The 20,297-nt window shown below is 38.7% G+C and overlaps 1 protein-coding gene across 1 annotated transcript; it reads right to left on the bottom strand.

The window, feature by feature from the left end:
• Window positions 1-2,173: 2,173 nt before the first annotated feature.
• On the bottom strand, window positions 2,174-20,069 carry LOC122558296 (cytochrome b5). The gene is made up of 5 exons (XM_043706709.1): window positions 19,773-20,069; window positions 14,918-15,046; window positions 14,140-14,166; window positions 9,536-9,570; window positions 2,174-4,402 (listed from the first exon to the last, which is right to left on the bottom strand). The coding sequence occupies exons 1-5, from the start codon at window positions 19,914-19,916 to the stop codon at window positions 4,309-4,311; spliced, it is 429 nt and encodes a 142-aa protein (XP_043562644.1). The 5' UTR covers window positions 19,917-20,069; the 3' UTR covers window positions 2,174-4,308.
• Between the last annotated feature and the right edge of the window lie 228 nt (window positions 20,070-20,297).

The following is a 20,297-nucleotide window of genomic DNA, read 5'->3' as shown; positions in this document are numbered from 1 at the left end:
CCTCCCAAACAGCTCTAAAAAATCTCCCTGCCAGTATATTAGTCTCCTTCCAATTAGATTTCTTCCTGAAGAAGGGCTTATGCCGAAACGTCGATTCTCCTGTTCCCTGTAAGCTGCCTGACCTGCTGCGCTTTTCGAGCAACACATTTTCAGTTCCTTCCAATTTAGGTCACTTCTACCCCAAAAGAGATTCCAATGGTCCAAAAATATGAATCCTTCTCCAAACCACCAGCTCCTCAGCCATGCATTCATCTGCTCTATCCTCTTATTCCTGCCCTCACTAGCTTGTCGCACTGGGAGTAATCCAGATATTACTACCCTTGAGGACCTCCTTTTTAAATTTCTGCCTCTCTGTAATCTCCCTTCAGAATCTCAACCTTTTCCCTTCCTATGTCGTTGGTTCCAATGTGGACAATGACCTCTTGCTGGCCTCTCTTCCCCCTGAGAACATTCTGCACTATGTCTGAGACATCCTTGATTTGAGACATCAGGAAAGCAACACACCATTCTGCTTTTTTGCTGCTGGCCACAGAAACGTCTGCCTGTACCTCGGACTGGAGAATCCCCTAACACAATTGATCTCTTGGAACCCATCGTACCCCTCGTTGCATTTGAGCCAGTCTCAATACCAGAAAATTGGTTGTTCGTGCTACGTTCCCCTGAGAATCCATCATCCCCTACATTTTGAAATGGGTATATCCACAAAAGACCCCTGCACTAGCTGCCTACCTCGCTTACCTTTCCTGGAGTTAACCCATCTACGTGACTGTATCTGAGATATTCCCCTCCTTCCTCTAACTGCCATCTATCCCATACTGTTCCTGTTGCAAACTCCTCATGGCTTCTAATTGTCTCTCCAACTGATCCATTCGATCTAAGATTTCACTGTTTGTTAATTTTCCCAGATGCACTCCAATATCCAGTGATACATGAATCCAAACAGCAAAGGCAGTACTGTGCAGATTCACTCTGGTGTCAGTTTCTTTCTCTCTCTCCTGCACTGACCTTACCATGTGCTTCCTTTGTTCTTCTCCCTTATTGGCTACTTATGTGCTATACCACAATAATGATCTCAATTCTTGTAACACTGCCAAAACTGTTCAATCAGAACAGATTGTAAATTATACATGTGGTTCACTATTCATAATAGTCAACACCAAAATTCTTATCTGGTGGACTTTGTTTTAAATCAAACTACTGGGCAAAGTGGGATTTTAAACTTGGTAGCATAGAAAAGGGATCAGCATCATTTATTTTTAATGCTTAAAAATAATCATTTACTTCAAAGCCTCAAACTCAATATTGGCTCAGTTTTTACTTTGATCAGTTTCCAAATGTTCATTGTAAATCTGCACATGTAAAGTGAGGACGGGAGTAGTGTTGGCAGTTATTCCTCTCCTGGCTCAGGAATTACAATAGATCTACCAACCTATCAAAACCAAAAATTTACTTTTTAGGCAAAGACTGATCATATACATTTAGTCAGATGTACAGTATGGAAATAGACCCTTCAGTCCAAATCATCCACACCGACTAGATATCTCAACCCAATTTAGTCCCACCTGCCAGCACTTGCCCCATATCCCTCCAAACCCCCCTCCTATTCATATATCCATCCAGCTGCCTTTTAAATGTTGCAAACTAGCCTCCACCACTTCCTCTGGCAACTCATTGGTTTGTTACTTCTCAGCTACAGCTTGCCTCATGAGAGATTTAAAGTTAATTTGTGTCAAAAATCACTACTTGCCAGTGGACAACCAGAAGTGCGATTGAAGCCAGTGTGCCCTGTAAATTCCTAGTACAAAAAGGTGGACTAACTAACCAGTGGAGCCAGAAAACTAAAAAAGGTAGAGAAAAAAAAAATCACTAACGTTACATTATTTCAGCTATGGACCTTCGGGTACCCAAATTCATAAATGCTCAAAGTACCAGTCCTTCTTCATTCACTCAGTTTAGTTGAAAAACAAATGGCAATTCCCTTAAATTTTTAGATCTACTAGTTTCAAAAGTTCAGTCATGTGTAGTTTCTCTGGACTGGGCTTTTAGAAACAAAAAAATGTAAGTTAAAACCAACAGTTAGGTGGAAGTTACAAAGTCCACTGAGTAGGCCATAACAAATTAAAATAAGATCACCAAATAAATCTATTCTTCAGGAAACACAATGCATAATAAATTCAAGTTCAAGTCATTTTAGTGGCTGGATTATCAATAATTTTTACAACTGTTTGGAAAGAAAAAGGAAATACATATAGACTTTGAACAGTTGCTTATTAGTACAGATATTACACAACGCAGTAAACAGATGCAAACATGCAAGTCAGTGTTGTTCATATTTGAACCAAAGGTCAGTGTAACAATGATAAAATTATTCCAAGAAATATTGTGGTCAAGTTTACATGCATTTGATGTAGTCACCCCCAAATGTACACTACACATCTGCCAGATTATGGTGCATAATATAATAAAAGTGCCTGAAAATCTTTGATATTTTTGCATCAAGTACAATAAAGTTTGCATAATCTCCACAACAGTTATTATATTTTTAAAAACCATGAATCGTGTCGACAAACATGAATTACCTATCTGGGATAAATTTAGAAAGACATTTTATTTATTAGCTCATTAGATGGACTACCGTGAAGAATTTCAGTGAAACTTTCAAGTAGACATTGCATTATGGTAATAGCACAAAAACATGTACCTATAATGCAAAAAAAAAAAATCCAATCTTGTGAAAAATTATTTTGGGACACTACTAGAAAATTACAAAAGCAAATATTTTCAGTTATACATTTGTGCTGAGTCTGAATTATAAATTCAGATCAGACCAAAGGTACAAAATGTATATGCTACAATGAATTAGAAGAAGGAATTTAATTAGCGTTACTTATGACTAAAAATCTAAAACACAGAACACAACAATAACCATCTGCATTAATTAGGTTGATTGAAATTCACATAGGTTTGGTAGTAAATTGGGCAGTGCGGGATTTTCAGTGAACTGTTTTGGTTTAACGGGAGAAGAAAGAAAGGAAAGGAGGAAGGAAGAACTAACTCCAATTTTTACAGAAGGTAAGATACAGATTCCATGCTTCAAATTTCTCCCTAAGAATAACAAACTTGTAAAAGAAATTGGGGTAAACCTTTCCATTTTAGGAACAGTACAGCAAACCACAGTATTCAAGATAGCTATAATATTATCTTTATGGCTCAGTGGATATCTTTCAAGACATTTATTTCTACACAGTTTCCATTGGCAATAGTGGCAAATCACTACAACTCTATTGCTGAATTACAGAATGGGACCAAGACACAAGGACACAACCCGATTCTTATCACTAAACAGAAAGTCACACTGAAAAGGTGCAATACAGACGCTGTGCTTCGCTAAGATTAAAGTTAGCTGTGTTCTAAATTTTTTTAAAAACTGCCTACTTGTGGTCCAGATGAAGAATGGTGAGACATCGCCAAGTTAATATCCATGGAACTATATTTAGCATGAGTTGTTATATTCAAAGGGGAAAGGGACCAAGAAGAATAACAGCTGTTAACCTATTTCTGGTTGTATATTACATTTCACATTGAGATTAAATAACCTAATAGCAAGTATTTCATAGAATCCTTTTTAAACTTTGAAAAAGTTGCACCGATATTTGAGTGCTACAAGCTGCTACCATCTTTTTACACGAGAAATAGACTAGTAAAAAACCGGTTCAGCAGTTCAGTGAAAAAAAAATTCTGAAAGACAAGTTCCATTTACTTTCTTTCTATTGTAAATAGTTCAACTGTGTACACAATGGATGTAGGTTTGCTCGCTGAGCTGGGAGATTAGTTTTCATGAAATGAACCTTCCAGCTCAGCAAGCAAACCTACATCCAGAACCTCAATGTGAGCCAGAAATAGTCTTAAAACTCATTGTGTACACAATGGTCATGTTGTAGAAGGCTCAACTTTGATGGGCACGTGCACAGTGTAATGAACAATTCTTCAATATCCAATGTGCTCTTCATTCAAATGTGGTCTTGAATACTTGACCTTACAATGAGCCATAAATAGGAAAATAGGAATTTAAGTAATCAAAACTTTTGTTGTTGAATTGGTTATATACTCCTTGTAAATCCTTGACATAATATACTTGACTAATTAGTGCATAGAGTAGAAAAATTTTTTATCGGCGAGCAATGAAATTAAATACATAATTGTATATTATTCAATCATCAATAAAACTTTGAAGACATGGATGTTAACGGCATCACTCTGTAGACACATTGTCCTCCCCAATTCATGAAAAAAGAGAGACTGAAAGCCTCAGGATGAACTTTTGGTCTCTGTTAGATAGAAGCGATACATGAGTCCTACAATGCCAGCTGCAAAGGCAGGAATCAGCCAGTTTGTCCACCAACTAGGAAAGAAAACATTTTTGAGTGACCAAGTAAAATATTTACCTGTTGATGAAAATAAACCAAAGCTCTATTTTTTGAATGTGAATTAAACTAGTATAGGAACATTTAGCAAAAAGCTTGAGATAAAAGTTATCAAATGTTGACTTTAGTAGATCTTTCCCTGTTGGAAGGTGGAAGATTTATTTACAGTTTAAACATTTATAATCTCAAAAGTACCTAGTCAGGTATACAAATGAGCAATTACAAAATACATGACTTTGTGTCAATTTACTTAGTGGCACACTCAGATCAGCAGTCTCCTTGCAGACCAAATCCCTGGGATTAATCAACAGTTCTGGAGAAATGCAGATGTCTGCAAATGAATGCAAAAGCAAAGCTATCCCAAAGTTGATGATTAAAGAAGTGAAAATAACTTTAGTTCCTCCCTTTGGAACAATGCTTGATGCTGCATTTAAGATATATAATCTTACACAAACGTTAAATCTAAAACATCTATTTGAGGAGGAGTGCGGAAGAACAGAGAGCTCCATTGAAAGGCAAAGGAAAACCAAAAGACACTTTTTTTTTAAAAAGCCATTGAAACATATCCTTTAAAGCTCCAACTCAGATTTGCAGATAACTTCAATTTTAGAATAGATCCGAAGAATGAATAGAATAGAATGCCTCGTGTGGAAAGAGGCCCTTCGGCCCAACAAGTCCACACCAACCCTCCGAAGAGTAACCACCCAGACCCATTCCTGTACCCTATTATTCTATATTTACCCTAACTAATGCACCTCACCTCCACATCCCTGAATACTATGGGCAATTTAGCATAGCCACTAGACCTAATCTACACATCTTTGGATTGTGGGAGGAAACTGAAGAACTCAGAGGAAACGCACGCCGACATGGGGAGAACATGCAAACTCCACAGATGGTCGCCCAAGGTTGAAATTGAACCCGGATCCCTGGCACTGAGGCGCTGTGGTGCTCACCTCTGAGCCACTGTGCTGCCCTGATATCCAATTTGATAACTAAAGATTAAAATATTTTGAATTAGAGCTTATTTTAGTTATTTAAAAAAATCACAATTGAACATTAAACATTTCTAAATTCAGAGCACCCTTGCCTGAATCACAAGGTTCTGCGTTCAACTTAGTGTAGAGCTGCAACACAAGATAAAAAAAAAACCAAGGCTGACATTCCAGTAAAGTACTGAAGGGGGAGCCATTTTGTGACAGACTTCAAATTAAGGCTGCAGCTTGCCTCCTTTTTGGATGTAAGAATTCCAATGGTACGATTTCAAAGAACAGAACAGACATTGGTCGAGGAATAAATAAAGCACATATTGCCATTTGGTGTTTATGGAATTTTGCTGTCACAAATTTGCTGTATTTTCAACGTAACTTGTTTGATTTTCAAGCATCTAATAGAGGAATAGGTCTAGGACACCTCACTGTCAAACTCCTGCAGTGATGTCCATGGATTGAGATGACTGACCTCCAATAACCACAACCACCTTCCTTTTAGCTGGTATAACTACAACAAGCAGAGAACAGTCTGCTTCCCCAGGTGACTCTTGACTCTAGTTTTGCTAAGGTACCTTGATGCCAAACTCAGTCTAATGCTATCTTGATATCAAGGGCAGTCACTCATCTCACTTCTGGGATTCACTACTTTTATCCATATTTGAACTGAGGCTACAGAGTCGGGTTCTGAGTGGCATTGGTGGAACCAAACTGCATCAACAAGCAGGTTGTTCCTTTACAATGCACTTCCATCACTTTATTGATGGCAGAATATAGTAATAGGATGGTAATTAGATAGGTGGATTTGTCCTGTTTCAGGAAAGGACGTACTGAGCAATTTTCCATATTCTTGTGTGGATGCCATTATAGCTGCACTGGAACAGTTTGTCTGGAGGCCCAGCTAATTCTAGAGCACATCTTTAGTGCTACTACCAGAATGTTGGTGCGTCAGGTTACCTTTGCACTTTCCAATGCCATTGGCCATTTCTGGACATTTGGAGTGAATCAAATCTGTTCAAGAAAGGAATCTTTGTTGGAGTGGCCCTCAGTCGAAGACCAAGATAGATCACTCATTTGGTACTCCTGGCAGAAGAATAATGCAAATGCTTAAGCCTTCTGTTTTGCACTTTTGTGCCTGGCTCCCCATAATTAAGGACAGGATATTTTTGCAGCCTTTGTCTCCTGTTGGTTGTTTAGTTTTCCACCATCATTTACAACAGGATGTGGAAAGACTGCAGAGATTTGTTGTCTGTTGGAATTACTGAGCCTCATCTATCCCAAGATGCTTGGCATGCAAGTAGCCCTGGATTGGGCTTTACATTTAGGTGTGTCTGTTGCTGATTCTGGCGAGCCCTCTGCACTCTTGATCGAACGAGAGTTCCCGTTCACTGGTTTGATGCAGAGTATGTCAGGTTATAGTATGATGTCCGGGTAAAATATGTGGTTGAACATCATCCTGTTGGTGCGGAGGACCCACAATGTCTCAATTAGGTCCAGTTATTAGATAGGTTTGAAATCTATCCCATTTAACACTGTTCGTGCATCAACACCATCCAAAGTATCCTCAATATGAATACAGGATGTTTCTCCACAAGGGTGTGTGTGACAGTCACTCTCATTAATGTTATCACATGGCTGCATCTGTTACAGGTAGATTGCTGAGAACAAGATCAAGGTCAAGAATGTTTTTCTCTCTTGTTCCACCACCAATTCTGCAGACTCCGTCCAGCAGCTATTTACTTTAGGACTCAGCCAGTTCAGTCACTAATGGTGTTACTGAGCCACTCTCAGTGATGGTCATTGAAGTGCCCTATCCTAGAACGTTCCATGCTCATGCCACCATTGGTGTTTCTTTCAGGGGGTGGTCAACACGTCATGTTACTGATGCATCAGATTTTTGCAGGAGGAGGGAGAGGGGATGTCTGTTCAACCTCATGGGATCAAGAATCAAATGTAAGAGGACCCCAGGACAACTCATGCCTGCTCTGCTGGCAAGTCAAGACATAACCAGATGGTACTAGTGATGTCTTCCACATGTATGACTATGCTAGCCTGTTGTTTGACTCGTGGGATAACTCCCAATTTTAAATAAGTGCCTAGGTGATAGTAAGGAAGACTTTGCAGAACCCATAGATTTGAGTTTGCCATCATTTCCAGCATCCAGGTCAAGACAGGATGGTCTGCCTGGGTAATACTTTGTGGTGATTTGACACAACTAGCTTAATAGACCATTAGAGGCCAAATGTAACAAATTCAAGTTTACAGATGAAACAAAACATGGTGTGAATTTGAGTTGTGATAAGGATACAAAAAAAGGCTTCATAGAGATTTAGGCACCGAGTAGGCAAGTACATTGCAGATGGAACACAATGTGGACAAGTGAGGGGTTATCCACTTTGGTGACAGAATCAAAAAGATTCAGAGTATTTCTTAAATGGTGAGAGATTGCAAATGTTGATATTCACTAAGAACAAGCACATAGGTGTAGCAAGCAAAGCAAATGGCCTTTTAGCTTTCATTGGTCGAGCATTTGAGTGCAGGTGCAAAGACACCTTACTTCATTTGCAAAGAACACTGTTGGAGCAACCACTATGTTGTATGGGGCACTCAGTCCCTTTGCCTAAGGATGGATATGCTTGCCATTGAGGGAATGCAATCGAGGTTCACCAGACTGACATTTGGTATGGGGGACGGTTTAAAGGGGAGATTCAGCCTGTATTCTGTGGAGTTTAGAATAATGAGAGGTGATCTCAGAAATTTACAAAATTCTGAAAGAAATAAACAAAGAGTAGATGCAGCAACTATGTTGCCCCCCCGCCCCCCGCCACAGGCCATGGGGCTGAGAACCAAGAGTCACAGAGTAAAAGACAACCCATTTAAGGTTGAGATGATCAGGAATACCTTTACTCAGAGAAGGGTGAATCTTGTCAGTTCCCTGAGACATTCAGCAAAGACAAGCCAGAAATTTACAGATTTATAGTTACTTATGACATCAAGGTAAATGAGGGTAGGGTGGGAATATGGCTTTGAGCTAGATCATGATCTGTAATAGTGCAGCAGGCTCAAGTGACATTCTGTTGCTCCTGTTTCCTTAAGAGTCAACCACAATGCTGACAGCCTGGAGTCACAGATAGGCCAGACTAATAAAGACAGATTTCATTTTCTAAAATACATTAGTTAACCAGATAGGTTTTTTTACAACAACCAACAATAATTGCTATTGGACTAGATTGTTGTAATTCCATCTTTGTAAATCAAATTCAATCATTATCTGCTGTGGTAGGACTTGAATCCACATTCCCACAGCATTAGCCTAGGTTTCTGTATTACTAGTCTAATGATTGTACCATGACATGACCGTGGCAGTTGGTAGAATTTAAATGCACTATGACCATGTAGTATTACTGACTACTGCACTGGAATGCAAGTTAGAAAACCCCTATCATTCACTAACATTGTTTAGGGAAGGAAGTATGCTATCTTAACCTGATTTGGCGTAATTGTGACCCCTAACAATGTGGTTGACTCTTACAGTCCCTCTGCAATGATCTAGCATGTCATTCAGTTCATAGTCATTAGGGATGGGTACGAAACAAACTGGCCTTGCAAACAACTCATACATCCTATGAAAGTTTTGTTAAAAAGAAATCTGTTGATTGCATTGCTAAAGATTGTAATTGCATTTGCTGTATAGCCACATGTATGCAAACTCCAGATTTGTGTGTGAACTACACAGAAAATCAGAGGTTGCCAATCTCAAAGGCATTGACAGTTCTGCTAACATTACAACTGTAAATTCTGGGCCATTTGGACAAGTTCAGATTTTACCATATTTATATTGTAGGATGTCCAGCACATATGGGAACGTTGCCCATTATATTACTGACATATTCTTATTACATACAGGATGCAGTTATTTTTTAATTTAACTTTGGGATCTGGAGCAGAAGCCCATTGTTAACTCAGTTAACTGTTTTTAAGCTCTAAATGGACTGTTACAAGCCTTTACATCATAATGAGATGTAAATGCAACTTGTTCTGGAAAATAAGCCCTTCTTTGCCCAATCATCCTGCCATTGCTGAAGAACATGACAAACAGTGCTATTTTTAAGTCTACCATACCTGGAATGGCTTGATGTTGTTGTGATTAAAACATCCTGTGTAGAAAAAAAAATAAATAAAAATGGTTTAGCATGTTCATCTGAAAATCTGAAGAGAGCAAATTAAAGCATAGTTGTCTTGGCTTGATAAACAGATCAAAAATATTTACCAAGATAATTTGAACAGTGAGAATGACAAGTTAATAGTAAATAAGGAAATTACAAAATAGAAGTGCAATATTTGTTAATTTCAATAACTATAAAAGTATACAACATTTCAGCACTAGCTAGAAATCAGTAATTTCACAAAGTTCCCTTTCTATCACTAAAGAATGGTACTGATGTTGCTGTGGGCTGACAATTTCCTGTTTTCCAAAGGATTTCCTCCTATCATCCTAAATGATGATATGGTATTAAAATTTCAAAATTCCCTACATTGTAGAAATATTTCATCATACTGCAAAGTAGCAAATATAACCCCTCTATTCAACAAGGGGAGGGAGGGACAAAGCAGGAACTTACTGGCCAGTTAATGAGCTGGACATCAATAACTCGGCACGCTTAAAGTTGATCACCAAGAATGTTATAGCTCAGCACTTAAAACTCAAGGAAGTTGGAAACAGTCAGCAGTGTTGTGAAAGGAAAACCATGTTTGACAAATTTATTGGAGCTGATGATAAATGGGAGACTGCAGACATACTTGGATTTCCAGAAGGCTTTTGACAGGTGTCATATAGAAGGTTATTGTGCAAAATAGTACTTCATTGTCTGGGGATTACGTGCCAGCACAGGTAGGAGATTGGTTGGCTGTCAGAACAGACAGGCATGCAGGACATGCAGAGTAGGGTTCTGCAGAAGTCAGAGTTGGGGCCTCAGCATTTTACAATTTATATCAAATGACTCAGATGGCAGGGGAGTGGAAGCAAAATGACAAAGACAGGTAGGAACCTGTTATGAAGAGGACCTAAGCAGGATGCAGATGAATATAGACTTAAATAAGTGGGAAAAAAATCTGGCAGATGGGTTATAATGCATTACATGTAAAGCTGTTTATTTTGGCAGAAATAAAGCAGAATACAGAGCAACCTCTATTATCCGAATTTCAGATTATCTGAAGAAGATCTCAAGGTCCCAAGAGTAACATTACATCAAAGAGGTGTTTCCAACACTGATCAATTGTTTACAATGATTAAAAATGAACTCTGCTTAATGAAATGCTGCCGAGAACAGTCTTGGATATCGATGGGAGCCCAGGCACCGTCTCCAAATCACTGACCGCCCTCCTCCTCTCTCTTTCTCTTCCTCTCCCCCGGAGTTCTACACAGGGGTGTACCTTAAACCCCTCTTCCCCAGATAATCTCTCCAACACTGTCCTGTACAGGGCAAAGGTGGAACTTGTCAAAAAGTTGCAGTAAAAACTTCAGTGTGTGGCTGCGAAACAGGCAGTCTTACTGTTGGTGTCCAGTCCAGCTGGCCCGGGAAGGTGGGTGGCGCGGGAAGCAGACGGTGGGTCGGGGCAGACCAGGGGTGGGGGTGACAGGCAGGCGGCCAGGGCCGGGTTCTCACATGCGGTGTGCTGCTGCTGGGTCTCCTGAATGGAGAGCAGACTTAGCAAGTGCTTGCTGTGTCAATCCATTGAACTGATGTGGGGTGAAGCTTCCGCAAAGCTGCAGGTCCCTTACATACAAAAGTGTGTGTCTGCTCAGAAACAAACCCCGAGACAGAAAGAGGGAGAAAGGAAAACAGAAACTTAAGAAAACTGAGCCAGAGGAGAGGCATTGAATCAATTAACCGAATAATCAATTAGTCAAACGAAATATTGCCCACCCATCTCGTTCGGATAATAAAGGTTCGTCTGTGTTACTTTAGTGAACAACAGCAGAATTCTAAATAATAGAAATATAGAAACATACAAAATAGGAGCATGAATAGGCCATTCAGCCCTTCAAGCCTGCTCCACCATTCAAATATGATCATGGCTGATCATCCAACTCAGTAACTTGTTCCCATTTTCTCCCCTTTGATCCGTTTAGTTCCAAGAATTATCTAACTCCTTTTAAACGATTCAAAGTTTTGGCCTCAACTGCTTTCAGTGCAGCACTTTCCACAGGCTCACTCTTTAGGCGAATATATGAAATTTTTCCAAATCTCAGTTCTAAATTGCCTACCTATATCCTTAGACCATGATCCCTGGTTCTGTTTTGCTCAAATTATACAGGATATTGGAGAGATCACATCTCAATTACTTCAGACAATTTTGGTCTCTTGATTTAAAGATGTAAATGTACTGGGAGGCAGTTCAGAAGTGGTTTAATAGATTTATACCTGGAGTGAGAGCTTTATCTTAGGAGGAAAAATTTAACATGGACATCTATGCACTAGAATTTCAAAAGAACAAGAAGCGATTTGATTGAAGTACAACAGATCCTGAGTAGTTTTGTAAAGGTGGATGTGAAAAGCACATTTTTCTTGTAGATAAGTCCAGAACGAGGGAGCAGAATTTTGAAATTAAGGATTCCTGTTTAGGACATACAATGGAGAATTTTCTTTGAGGATTGTGCAATTATTGGAACACTGCTTCAGAAGGTGATGGAAGAAAGTCAATGAATATCTTAAAGCAGAGGTACATAGATTATTTTTGGACAAGAAAATCTAAGGTTATCAGGAATTCAGAAACAGAACACCCATAGATTTATTGAATGGTGAAACAGGGTCAAGGATCCAAAATAACCTACTTTGTACATATGTTTTTATCACATTATCATTTAAATTCATATCTAACGTACAAAACATTCTATACAAATCCGTGAATGCCAACATAATTACACAGAGACAGAAAATATTACACGTACATAACACTGCTTCCGGATTCTCCAAACTGTTTACACCCAACTGAATTAATTTTGCAGTGAATTTACTATTATAATGTCATGGTCAGCAATGTGTGCATAGTAAGGTCCCACAAACAGTGATGCAAGAATAACCAAATAATCTGTTAAAGTGATGCGGTCAAGGATTAAATATTGGATAGGGTACCATTAGAATTTCTCAGCTCATGGGATCTTTCACAACCAACAGGGAAGATTAAGCCTCAGTTTAAATTCTCAATTTGTAGACATGTACTCCAGCAGTGCAGCATTCACTCAGCACTACACTGGAGTGTCAACTGAGATGTTTTGAAGTACCCTGGAGTGGAACTTGAACAGATTTAAAGGAAAACCTATTACCACTGACCAAAAGCAGCTTTGTAATATATTTTATTTTCACTAGTTTTATTCATTTTTCATTGGCATCTTATTGCCTATTCCTAATTATCCTTGAGGATTTGGTGGTGAGCTCTCTTCTTGAACTGCTGCAGTCTTCATGTTTAGGCATTTCCAGAGCGCTGTTGTGTTAGGAATTAGATTAATTTTTCAGCTCAATAGAATTTTAACTTTCAGATCAAGCTCTGAGATTCATAGTCATTGGAGAGATGCATTATTTTATACATTTGCATATTTAATGTTGGACTTGGGTGCTCAGGTTAGTGACAAAAAATTAGATTGCTGTAATAATTTTAGAAATGTAGGTATTGTATTGAGGAAACAGAACTAATTTTCTGATTGAGTCCAAAAGAGTTTTCTTCATTTTAACATCTTGAGTGCCACAAAATAATGTTGTAATGACATGCTACAAGCTATACTTAAAATGATCAAATACAACAAGTAAGAGTCACAGTGAAAAGAACTGTATCAAAGTCTCAAACATAATGTTTGTGTAACTTAAAGTATGCAAGCTGTCATCTAACAAAACATAACTGGTGTAGTTAACAAGATAACAGGGTTGGAGGAGGTTCACCAATGGATTGTTAACAATGAACACAGTTTGGCTGACACCGAATGGAACTAGGGAAAAGCAATGGATAAATCTTAGTTAGTGGTTAACTAGGCATATCAACATCATGAACAAGTAATCAACATCAAAAAGTTTGTAATGTGTCAACAAACCATGAAACACTGACAAGACAGTGGCTGATTTAAGGTTTATGTTTAAATAGAAAAGCGTATAAATGGACTAACCAGCACTTAATCTTTGGTACTGAACACAGCTGACTATCGGACCTATTAGGACAGAGCCAAATTGTGTTGGTGTGACCAGTTTTTGATTTTCTTTTCGCAATAATGGTATAAATTCAAACTGATAAAAAAAAATTGAAACAAAGTGAACTTCATGAAGAATGCTATTGGAAGAAAGAAAAGTAAACATACTTCTTGAAAGAGGTGAAACAAAAAAGTCCATATATGAAGTACATAAATGGAATCCACTAGTGACTTGCAAAAAGGAAAATAAAAAAATTATTTTGTTATGGGTTCAGACTATTTATTGGATGTGACTTTTGTACTAAAACTTCCCCTTAAGTAGGAGTTAAATTGATGTTTTCAACTTTTACCAAAGAAAGAATTCAAAGTGAATAATACTAGTTATCAAAAATAGTTGACATATAAAGTTGTAGTTTTGAAAATTGTTAGATCAAACTCTTCACATTACCAGTATTTCATATCAGATGAGGGGTGGTTGTGGTGCAGTGGTAGTGTTTGTTCATGGTATTTATTCATAAGCAGGATGATGAACAAAAATGGTCCTTACCTTAGAATTTTCCTTTCTTCGATCAGCCTACAATATTAAGAAAGATAAAGCCATCATTAAAGACAGTGGTTGCAATAAAGACCAATCAGTTGTAAAAAACTCAAATGTTCCCTGAAGGCAAATAAATTAACTAAGAACAAGAAATCAAAACTGAACTCACCATGACTAGCATCAAGTTCATGGTATTGATTCATTTAATCAAATGAATTAATTAGATCTCCATATTTCACAATGAAGAACAAAGAAAGTCTTTTGCAGTGGCAAGCTTACTGTGCCACGAGATACTGGTACAGGTTCTTCCTGGAATATTGGAGTTCAGATGGATCATTAAGACATGCAAACCACAAATAATCCCACTCTTGACTGCTCTAACCTACTGTCTCATGACCTGAGTGGCAAGCATTGTTGGCAAGGCAAATCCTATTTCACCTTGAGGTGGGGAGAGCTGCCTTTTTGAACCATCATGCTGCAAGGACAAGAACTCAGAAGGTTATAAGCTTGGAAACAAAACCAAAAACATACTTTGATGCAAGTGACATCCAACAGGAGAACAAGAGATGTATCTATATTCTTTAATTGCTACAGCTTGGCCCAGTATACTATGACTATCTGAAATAATTCAGGCAACATGACAACCTCAGTTATAATCTCCCATCTCAGTTATAATCTCTTTCACCCTCCTCCATTGGGCAGAAGAAATGAATTTAAGTATATCTTAAGTATAACAATAAAAATATTAAGGGTGACAAAAACAGCCTTTGATAACTATATTCTATACCAAATCAAGTTCTCCGATAAAATATTGCTTTAGCATCTCTCTGGCATCAGACGAGTGTCCAACATCTTCAAAGCTTTCTGTGGCATCTCCTCCAGCTTGTTCAAAGAGCACCTCCTCACCACCAGGATGCTATAGTATAAATAAATCATGAAATATGTAACATAAATAAGTGGTTACAGTTCAAAATTGACACATGTCGACACCATTTTGTGACAAATAACCAAGATTCTATTTTAAGTCTTTAGGATTTCAATATTTTCCTTATTAGCAATTAATGACTATTCCACAGTTATTTCTGGAAACATATTCGCATATTTGCGATTTACAATGTTGAAGTATAACAATCATTTAGGATATCAGTAATCCTACTCTAACAGGTCCAATTGAGGGTTGTGGAATAGATTAGGTTCATGTTTTTAAACAAAATGTTTGTTAGCATCATGTAGATATAATTGAGCAAGAAAAAAGTGGATTTAATTTAGGTTAAAACAAACTTCAAAGCAGATAAACAGATGTACTGTGCTCTGTTTTACTGTAGAGGATAGGTGTGAATGGAATGTCAATTACCAACAAAATACTGTGGAAAATTTACAATTTGGGTAGAAAACAAGGCTCTTTTGCATAACATATCAGGAGGACATTAATATTTAACAAGTCTATCATGGATTTTAAGTACTCACGTATTTTTCCAAAATGCAATACATAGCCTAACATGTTTCTGAGCTTGCATAACAAATGATGACATTGACCTATATGTGTTTAGCAAATTTAAACATAAAAAAACATCCCAAGGAGCTTCACAAGAACATGATAAAATGAGCCACATAAGGACATATTAGGTCAGATAATCAGAGAACAATCAAGAGAAAAGTTTCAAGGAGAGTTCTAAACATAAACATTACAGTGCAGGAACAGGTCTGTGCCAACCATGATGCCATTCTAAATTAATCCCACCTATGTGCAAGCAGTCCACAGCTCTATATTTCCAACCTGTTCATGGGTCTGTCTAAATGCCTCTTAGCCATTGCTATTGCATTTGCTTCACTGGTAACACATTCCAGGTACCTACCACCCGAGTAAAAAAAACTGCCTTGCATATCTTTAAACATATCCTCCTCTCACCTTAAACTTTTGCCATCAGTGTTTGACATTTTCATCCTGGGAAAAAAAAAACTGACTATCCACCCGATCTTTGCCTTCATAATTTTATATACCATTAGCAGTCATCCTTCAGTCTCCAACACTCTAGTAAAAACAATCCAAATTTCTTCAGAAACAAAAACAGAACTTGCTGGAAAAGCTCAGGTCTGGCAGTATCTCTGAAGAGAAATCAGAGTTAGTATTTCAGGTCCAGTGATCCTTCCTCAGAACAAACTAAGCTTGTTCAACCTATCCTTATAGCTAATATACTCCATTCTAATATACTCCTCTTTTGCCCCCTCTCCAAAGCCATCCTTCTTATGGTGTGGCAACCAGAACTATACACAGTACTCCAAATGTGGCCTAGCCAAAGTTATTAAGCTATACCGTGACTTGAACAACATTTTTTTACTCAATGACCCCACTGATGAAGACAAACATGTCGTATGTCTTCTTTACCACTTTATCCTCATGTTGCCACTTTCTCAGAGCAGTAGACATGCATCCCTCTGTATATCAATGCTAAGAGTCCTGTCATTTCCCAGATACTTTCCTGCTGTATTTGACCTAGCAAAATACATCACTTCACACTCGGCTGAATTAAACTCCATCTCCCTTAACTTTCCAACTGATTTATATCCTGCTGTATCCTTTGACAACCTTCCTCACTATCCGCAATGCCACACAGTTTCCCTGTCGTCTCCCAACTTACTAATCAGACCATGTACCTTTTCATCGAAATCATTTATACATAATAAGTCACAGAAGTCCCAGCACTGATCCTTGCGAACAACACTGGTCACAACTTACCAACTCATGGATCCCATGTAACTTAATCTTCTAGATCAGCCTACCATGAGGCACTGTGTCAAATGCTTTAGTAAGGTCCAACAGACAGTCCTATCCCCAATCACCTTTGTCACTTTCTCAGAAAACAAATCAAATCTTGACCCTAAGAATCTTCTCCAATAATTTCCCTACCACTTCTGATGATCACAAACCTAGAATTACGATCACTGTTCTCGAAATGTTCCCTGACTGAAACCTTGATCATCGAGCCAAGCTCATTCCCCAATACAAGGTTGAGTATGACCCTTTCTGTAGTTAGACTACTATATATCGTTTCAAGAATATCTTCAGTATGCACCTAACAAATTAATCACTAGAAAAAAAATCCTTTAAATTTAGAAACATCATGTATATATCCAAATCTCATTTTCATATTCTTTCATATAAAAATTCAAAGAAATTCTCCAAACACATGAAGGACGAAAGAGTAACTAGGGAGACAACAGGGCCCCTTAAAGATCAGCAAGGCAACCTACGTATGGATCTATAGGAGATAGTAAACGAGTATTCTGCTGAGAATGGGAAATAAAGAGCAACATGTCGAAAAGTGTTCATATGACCTAGCAGGAGGTGCTGGACATCTTAAAATGGATAAAGGGGGATAAATCCCCAGGACCTGATCAGGTAGACTCTCGAACTTTATGGGAAGCTAGGTAAGTGATTGCTGGGACCCCTTGCTGAGATATTTATATCACTTGATAGCCACAGGTGAAATGTCTTAAGACTAGAGGTTGGCTAATATAGTGCCACTATTTAAGAAAGGTGGCAAGGAAAAGCCAGGGAACTATAAACTGGTGAGCCTAACATCCATCGTGGGCAGGTTGTTGGAAGGGATGAGACAGGATTTACATGTATTTGGAAGGCAAGAACTGATTGTGTAATGTTAAAAGATTAATGTCCAGAAAGACAGTACAATTTAATGCAATTTTAAAGGATTAAACTGTCTGGAAGCTGAACAGTCTGGAAGTGGGTGGGGATGACATTCATGCAGGAGTGGCTAGAGTACCTGCAAGCATTACCAACTCACATGTAAAAATGGATGTTTTTTCTTTGTTTGGGGACTCTTTTGGGTCAACTTCACATGCCTGCGAAAAGTGTCAAATGGGTCACCTAGTTTGTACAGGCTCTAATAAACTTTAACTGTTTGCAGAAGTTGGTGTGCGCGAATTACGTCTCGTGAGTGAAACCTTGGGAAAAGAACCTAACATAATTAGGGATAGTCAACATTCCTGTCTCACTCCATTTGAGTGTTTTGAAAAAGTAACAAAGAGAATTGAAGAAGGCAGAGCAGAGTGTGTGATCTACATGGACTTCAGTAAAGCATTTGCCAATTTTCTGTATGGTAGACTGGTTAGCAAGGGTAGATCACATGGAATACTGGGATAACCAGCCAGCTGGATACAGAACTGGCTCAAAAGATACAAGACAGACAGTGGCAGTGGAGGATTGTGTTGGGTCCACTGCTTTTTGTCTATTATATAAATGAATTGGATGTGACCACAGGAGGTACGGTTAGTAAGTTTGCAGGTGTAGTGGACAGTGAAGAAGGTTACCTCAGAGTACAACAGGATCTTGATCTGGTGGGCCAAGAAGTGGTATGTGGAGTTTAGTTTAGATAAAGCGGAGGCTGCTGCATTGTGAAAAAGGTAAATCAGGTCAGGACTTACACACTTAATGGGAAGGTCCTGGGGAGTGTTGCTAAATAAACAGACCTTCGATGACAGGTTCATAGTTCGTTGAAAGTGAAGTCACAAGTAGATAGGATAGTTAAGACAGCATTTGGCATGTTTAGTTAAAAATCACAACACCAGATTATAGTCCAACAGTTTTAATTGGAAGCACTAGTTTTCACAGTGCTGCTCCTTCATCAGGTGCAGTATGCTTGCCTTTATAGATCAGTGCATTGAGTATTGGAGTTGGGAGGTCATTTGCAGCTATACAGGACATTGGTTCGGCCACTTTTGAAATACTGCATTCAGTTCTGGTCTCCCTGCTATAGGAAGGATGTTGTGAAACTTCAAAGGATTCAGAAAAGATTTACAACGATGTTGGCAGGGTTGGAGGGTTTGAGCTATTGAGAGAGACTGAATAGGCTGGAGCTGTTTTCCCTGGAGCATCTGAGATGAGGGGCAATCTTATAGAAGTTTCTAAGATCATGAGGGGCATGGATAGGGTGAATCGCCAAGGTCTTTGTCCCAGAGTAAGAGAGTCCAAAACCAAAGGACATCAGTTTAAGATGAGATGGGAAAGATTTGAAGAGGGACCTTAGGGACAACATTTTCACACACGTGCCTTGTGGAATGAGCTGGCAGAAGAAGTGGTGGAAGCTGGTGCAATTACTACATTTAAAAGGCATCCAGATAGGTACATGAATAGGAAGGGTTTAGAGGGATCAGGCCAAATGCTGGCAAATGGGACAAGATTAATTTAGGATATCAAGCATGGACAAGCTGGACCATGCTATGACACTTTAAAAGCATTTCTACCAAAGCAAAGAATGTTGATACAAGTAATAGAAAATGTATTTCCTTTTGATACCTTTCATTTGTTTGAAGCACAATTAATCACATGAATTAAAGAAAACATTCAACTACTTATTGTCAATTGATACAACAGATAATCAGGCTCTCATATAAAAATCTAAATTCCACGACTTCACTAAAAATCAAACTGCAAAGTATGATACAACACGCTTGCTCATCGAGACTAAACTAAATATTTTAAAAATCTGACAAAACTATTCGCAACTGGCTGTTTTGCTTACTGCATTTAAAATTTTAAAATGCTTCATTTGCCTGTCGTCGCAATATTTGACACTCAGAACTAGGCCTAGTCCTGCAAAACAAGCCATAAACGTGAACCGTACCTCCTCCAGAAATTTAGTGACATCGTACACTTTGTCGTGTATCACAAGCCATGTGGACTTGCTGCTGTTGTGAGTTTTCACTTCTTCCATGGTTATATAATTTACCGTCGGCTCACAATCGATCTTATCCTTTGACTCGCCCATTGCGTACCCCCTCACCGCTGACTGACACACTCCGCTACTCACTGGCTTAATCCTTCCCGCAATGACCGTCAACACCCAGATGGCTAAGTACGATCCGATCCGGCACCCGCAGGTGTAAACGTCACCCTCACGTGACCTTGCTCCCACGACGGTCTCCGCTGGCAACAACCAATCGCATGCAGGGATCACCACGCAGGTCGAAACCGTCAAAGTCACATGACCGAACTATTTTCTTCCCAATGGACATTCGGTTCCCCGTTGGAGCAGGGAGAATTGGAATGTAAGGATAAATTGCTCCGATCACAGCTCATGGTTTATCCAAACTGGACTTTCATTTTCACCTTTCCAGGTTAACTTTCCTTTCAGACCACGAGAATTAAT

This window comes from Chiloscyllium plagiosum, chromosome 17, assembly GCF_004010195.1.
Source record: "Chiloscyllium plagiosum isolate BGI_BamShark_2017 chromosome 17, ASM401019v2, whole genome shotgun sequence".
In the NCBI taxonomy this organism is placed as follows: Eukaryota; Metazoa; Chordata; class Chondrichthyes; order Orectolobiformes; family Hemiscylliidae; genus Chiloscyllium; species Chiloscyllium plagiosum.
The sequence above is the reverse complement of the archived record's forward strand: the minus strand, read 5'-3'. Positions and strand labels throughout refer to the sequence as shown.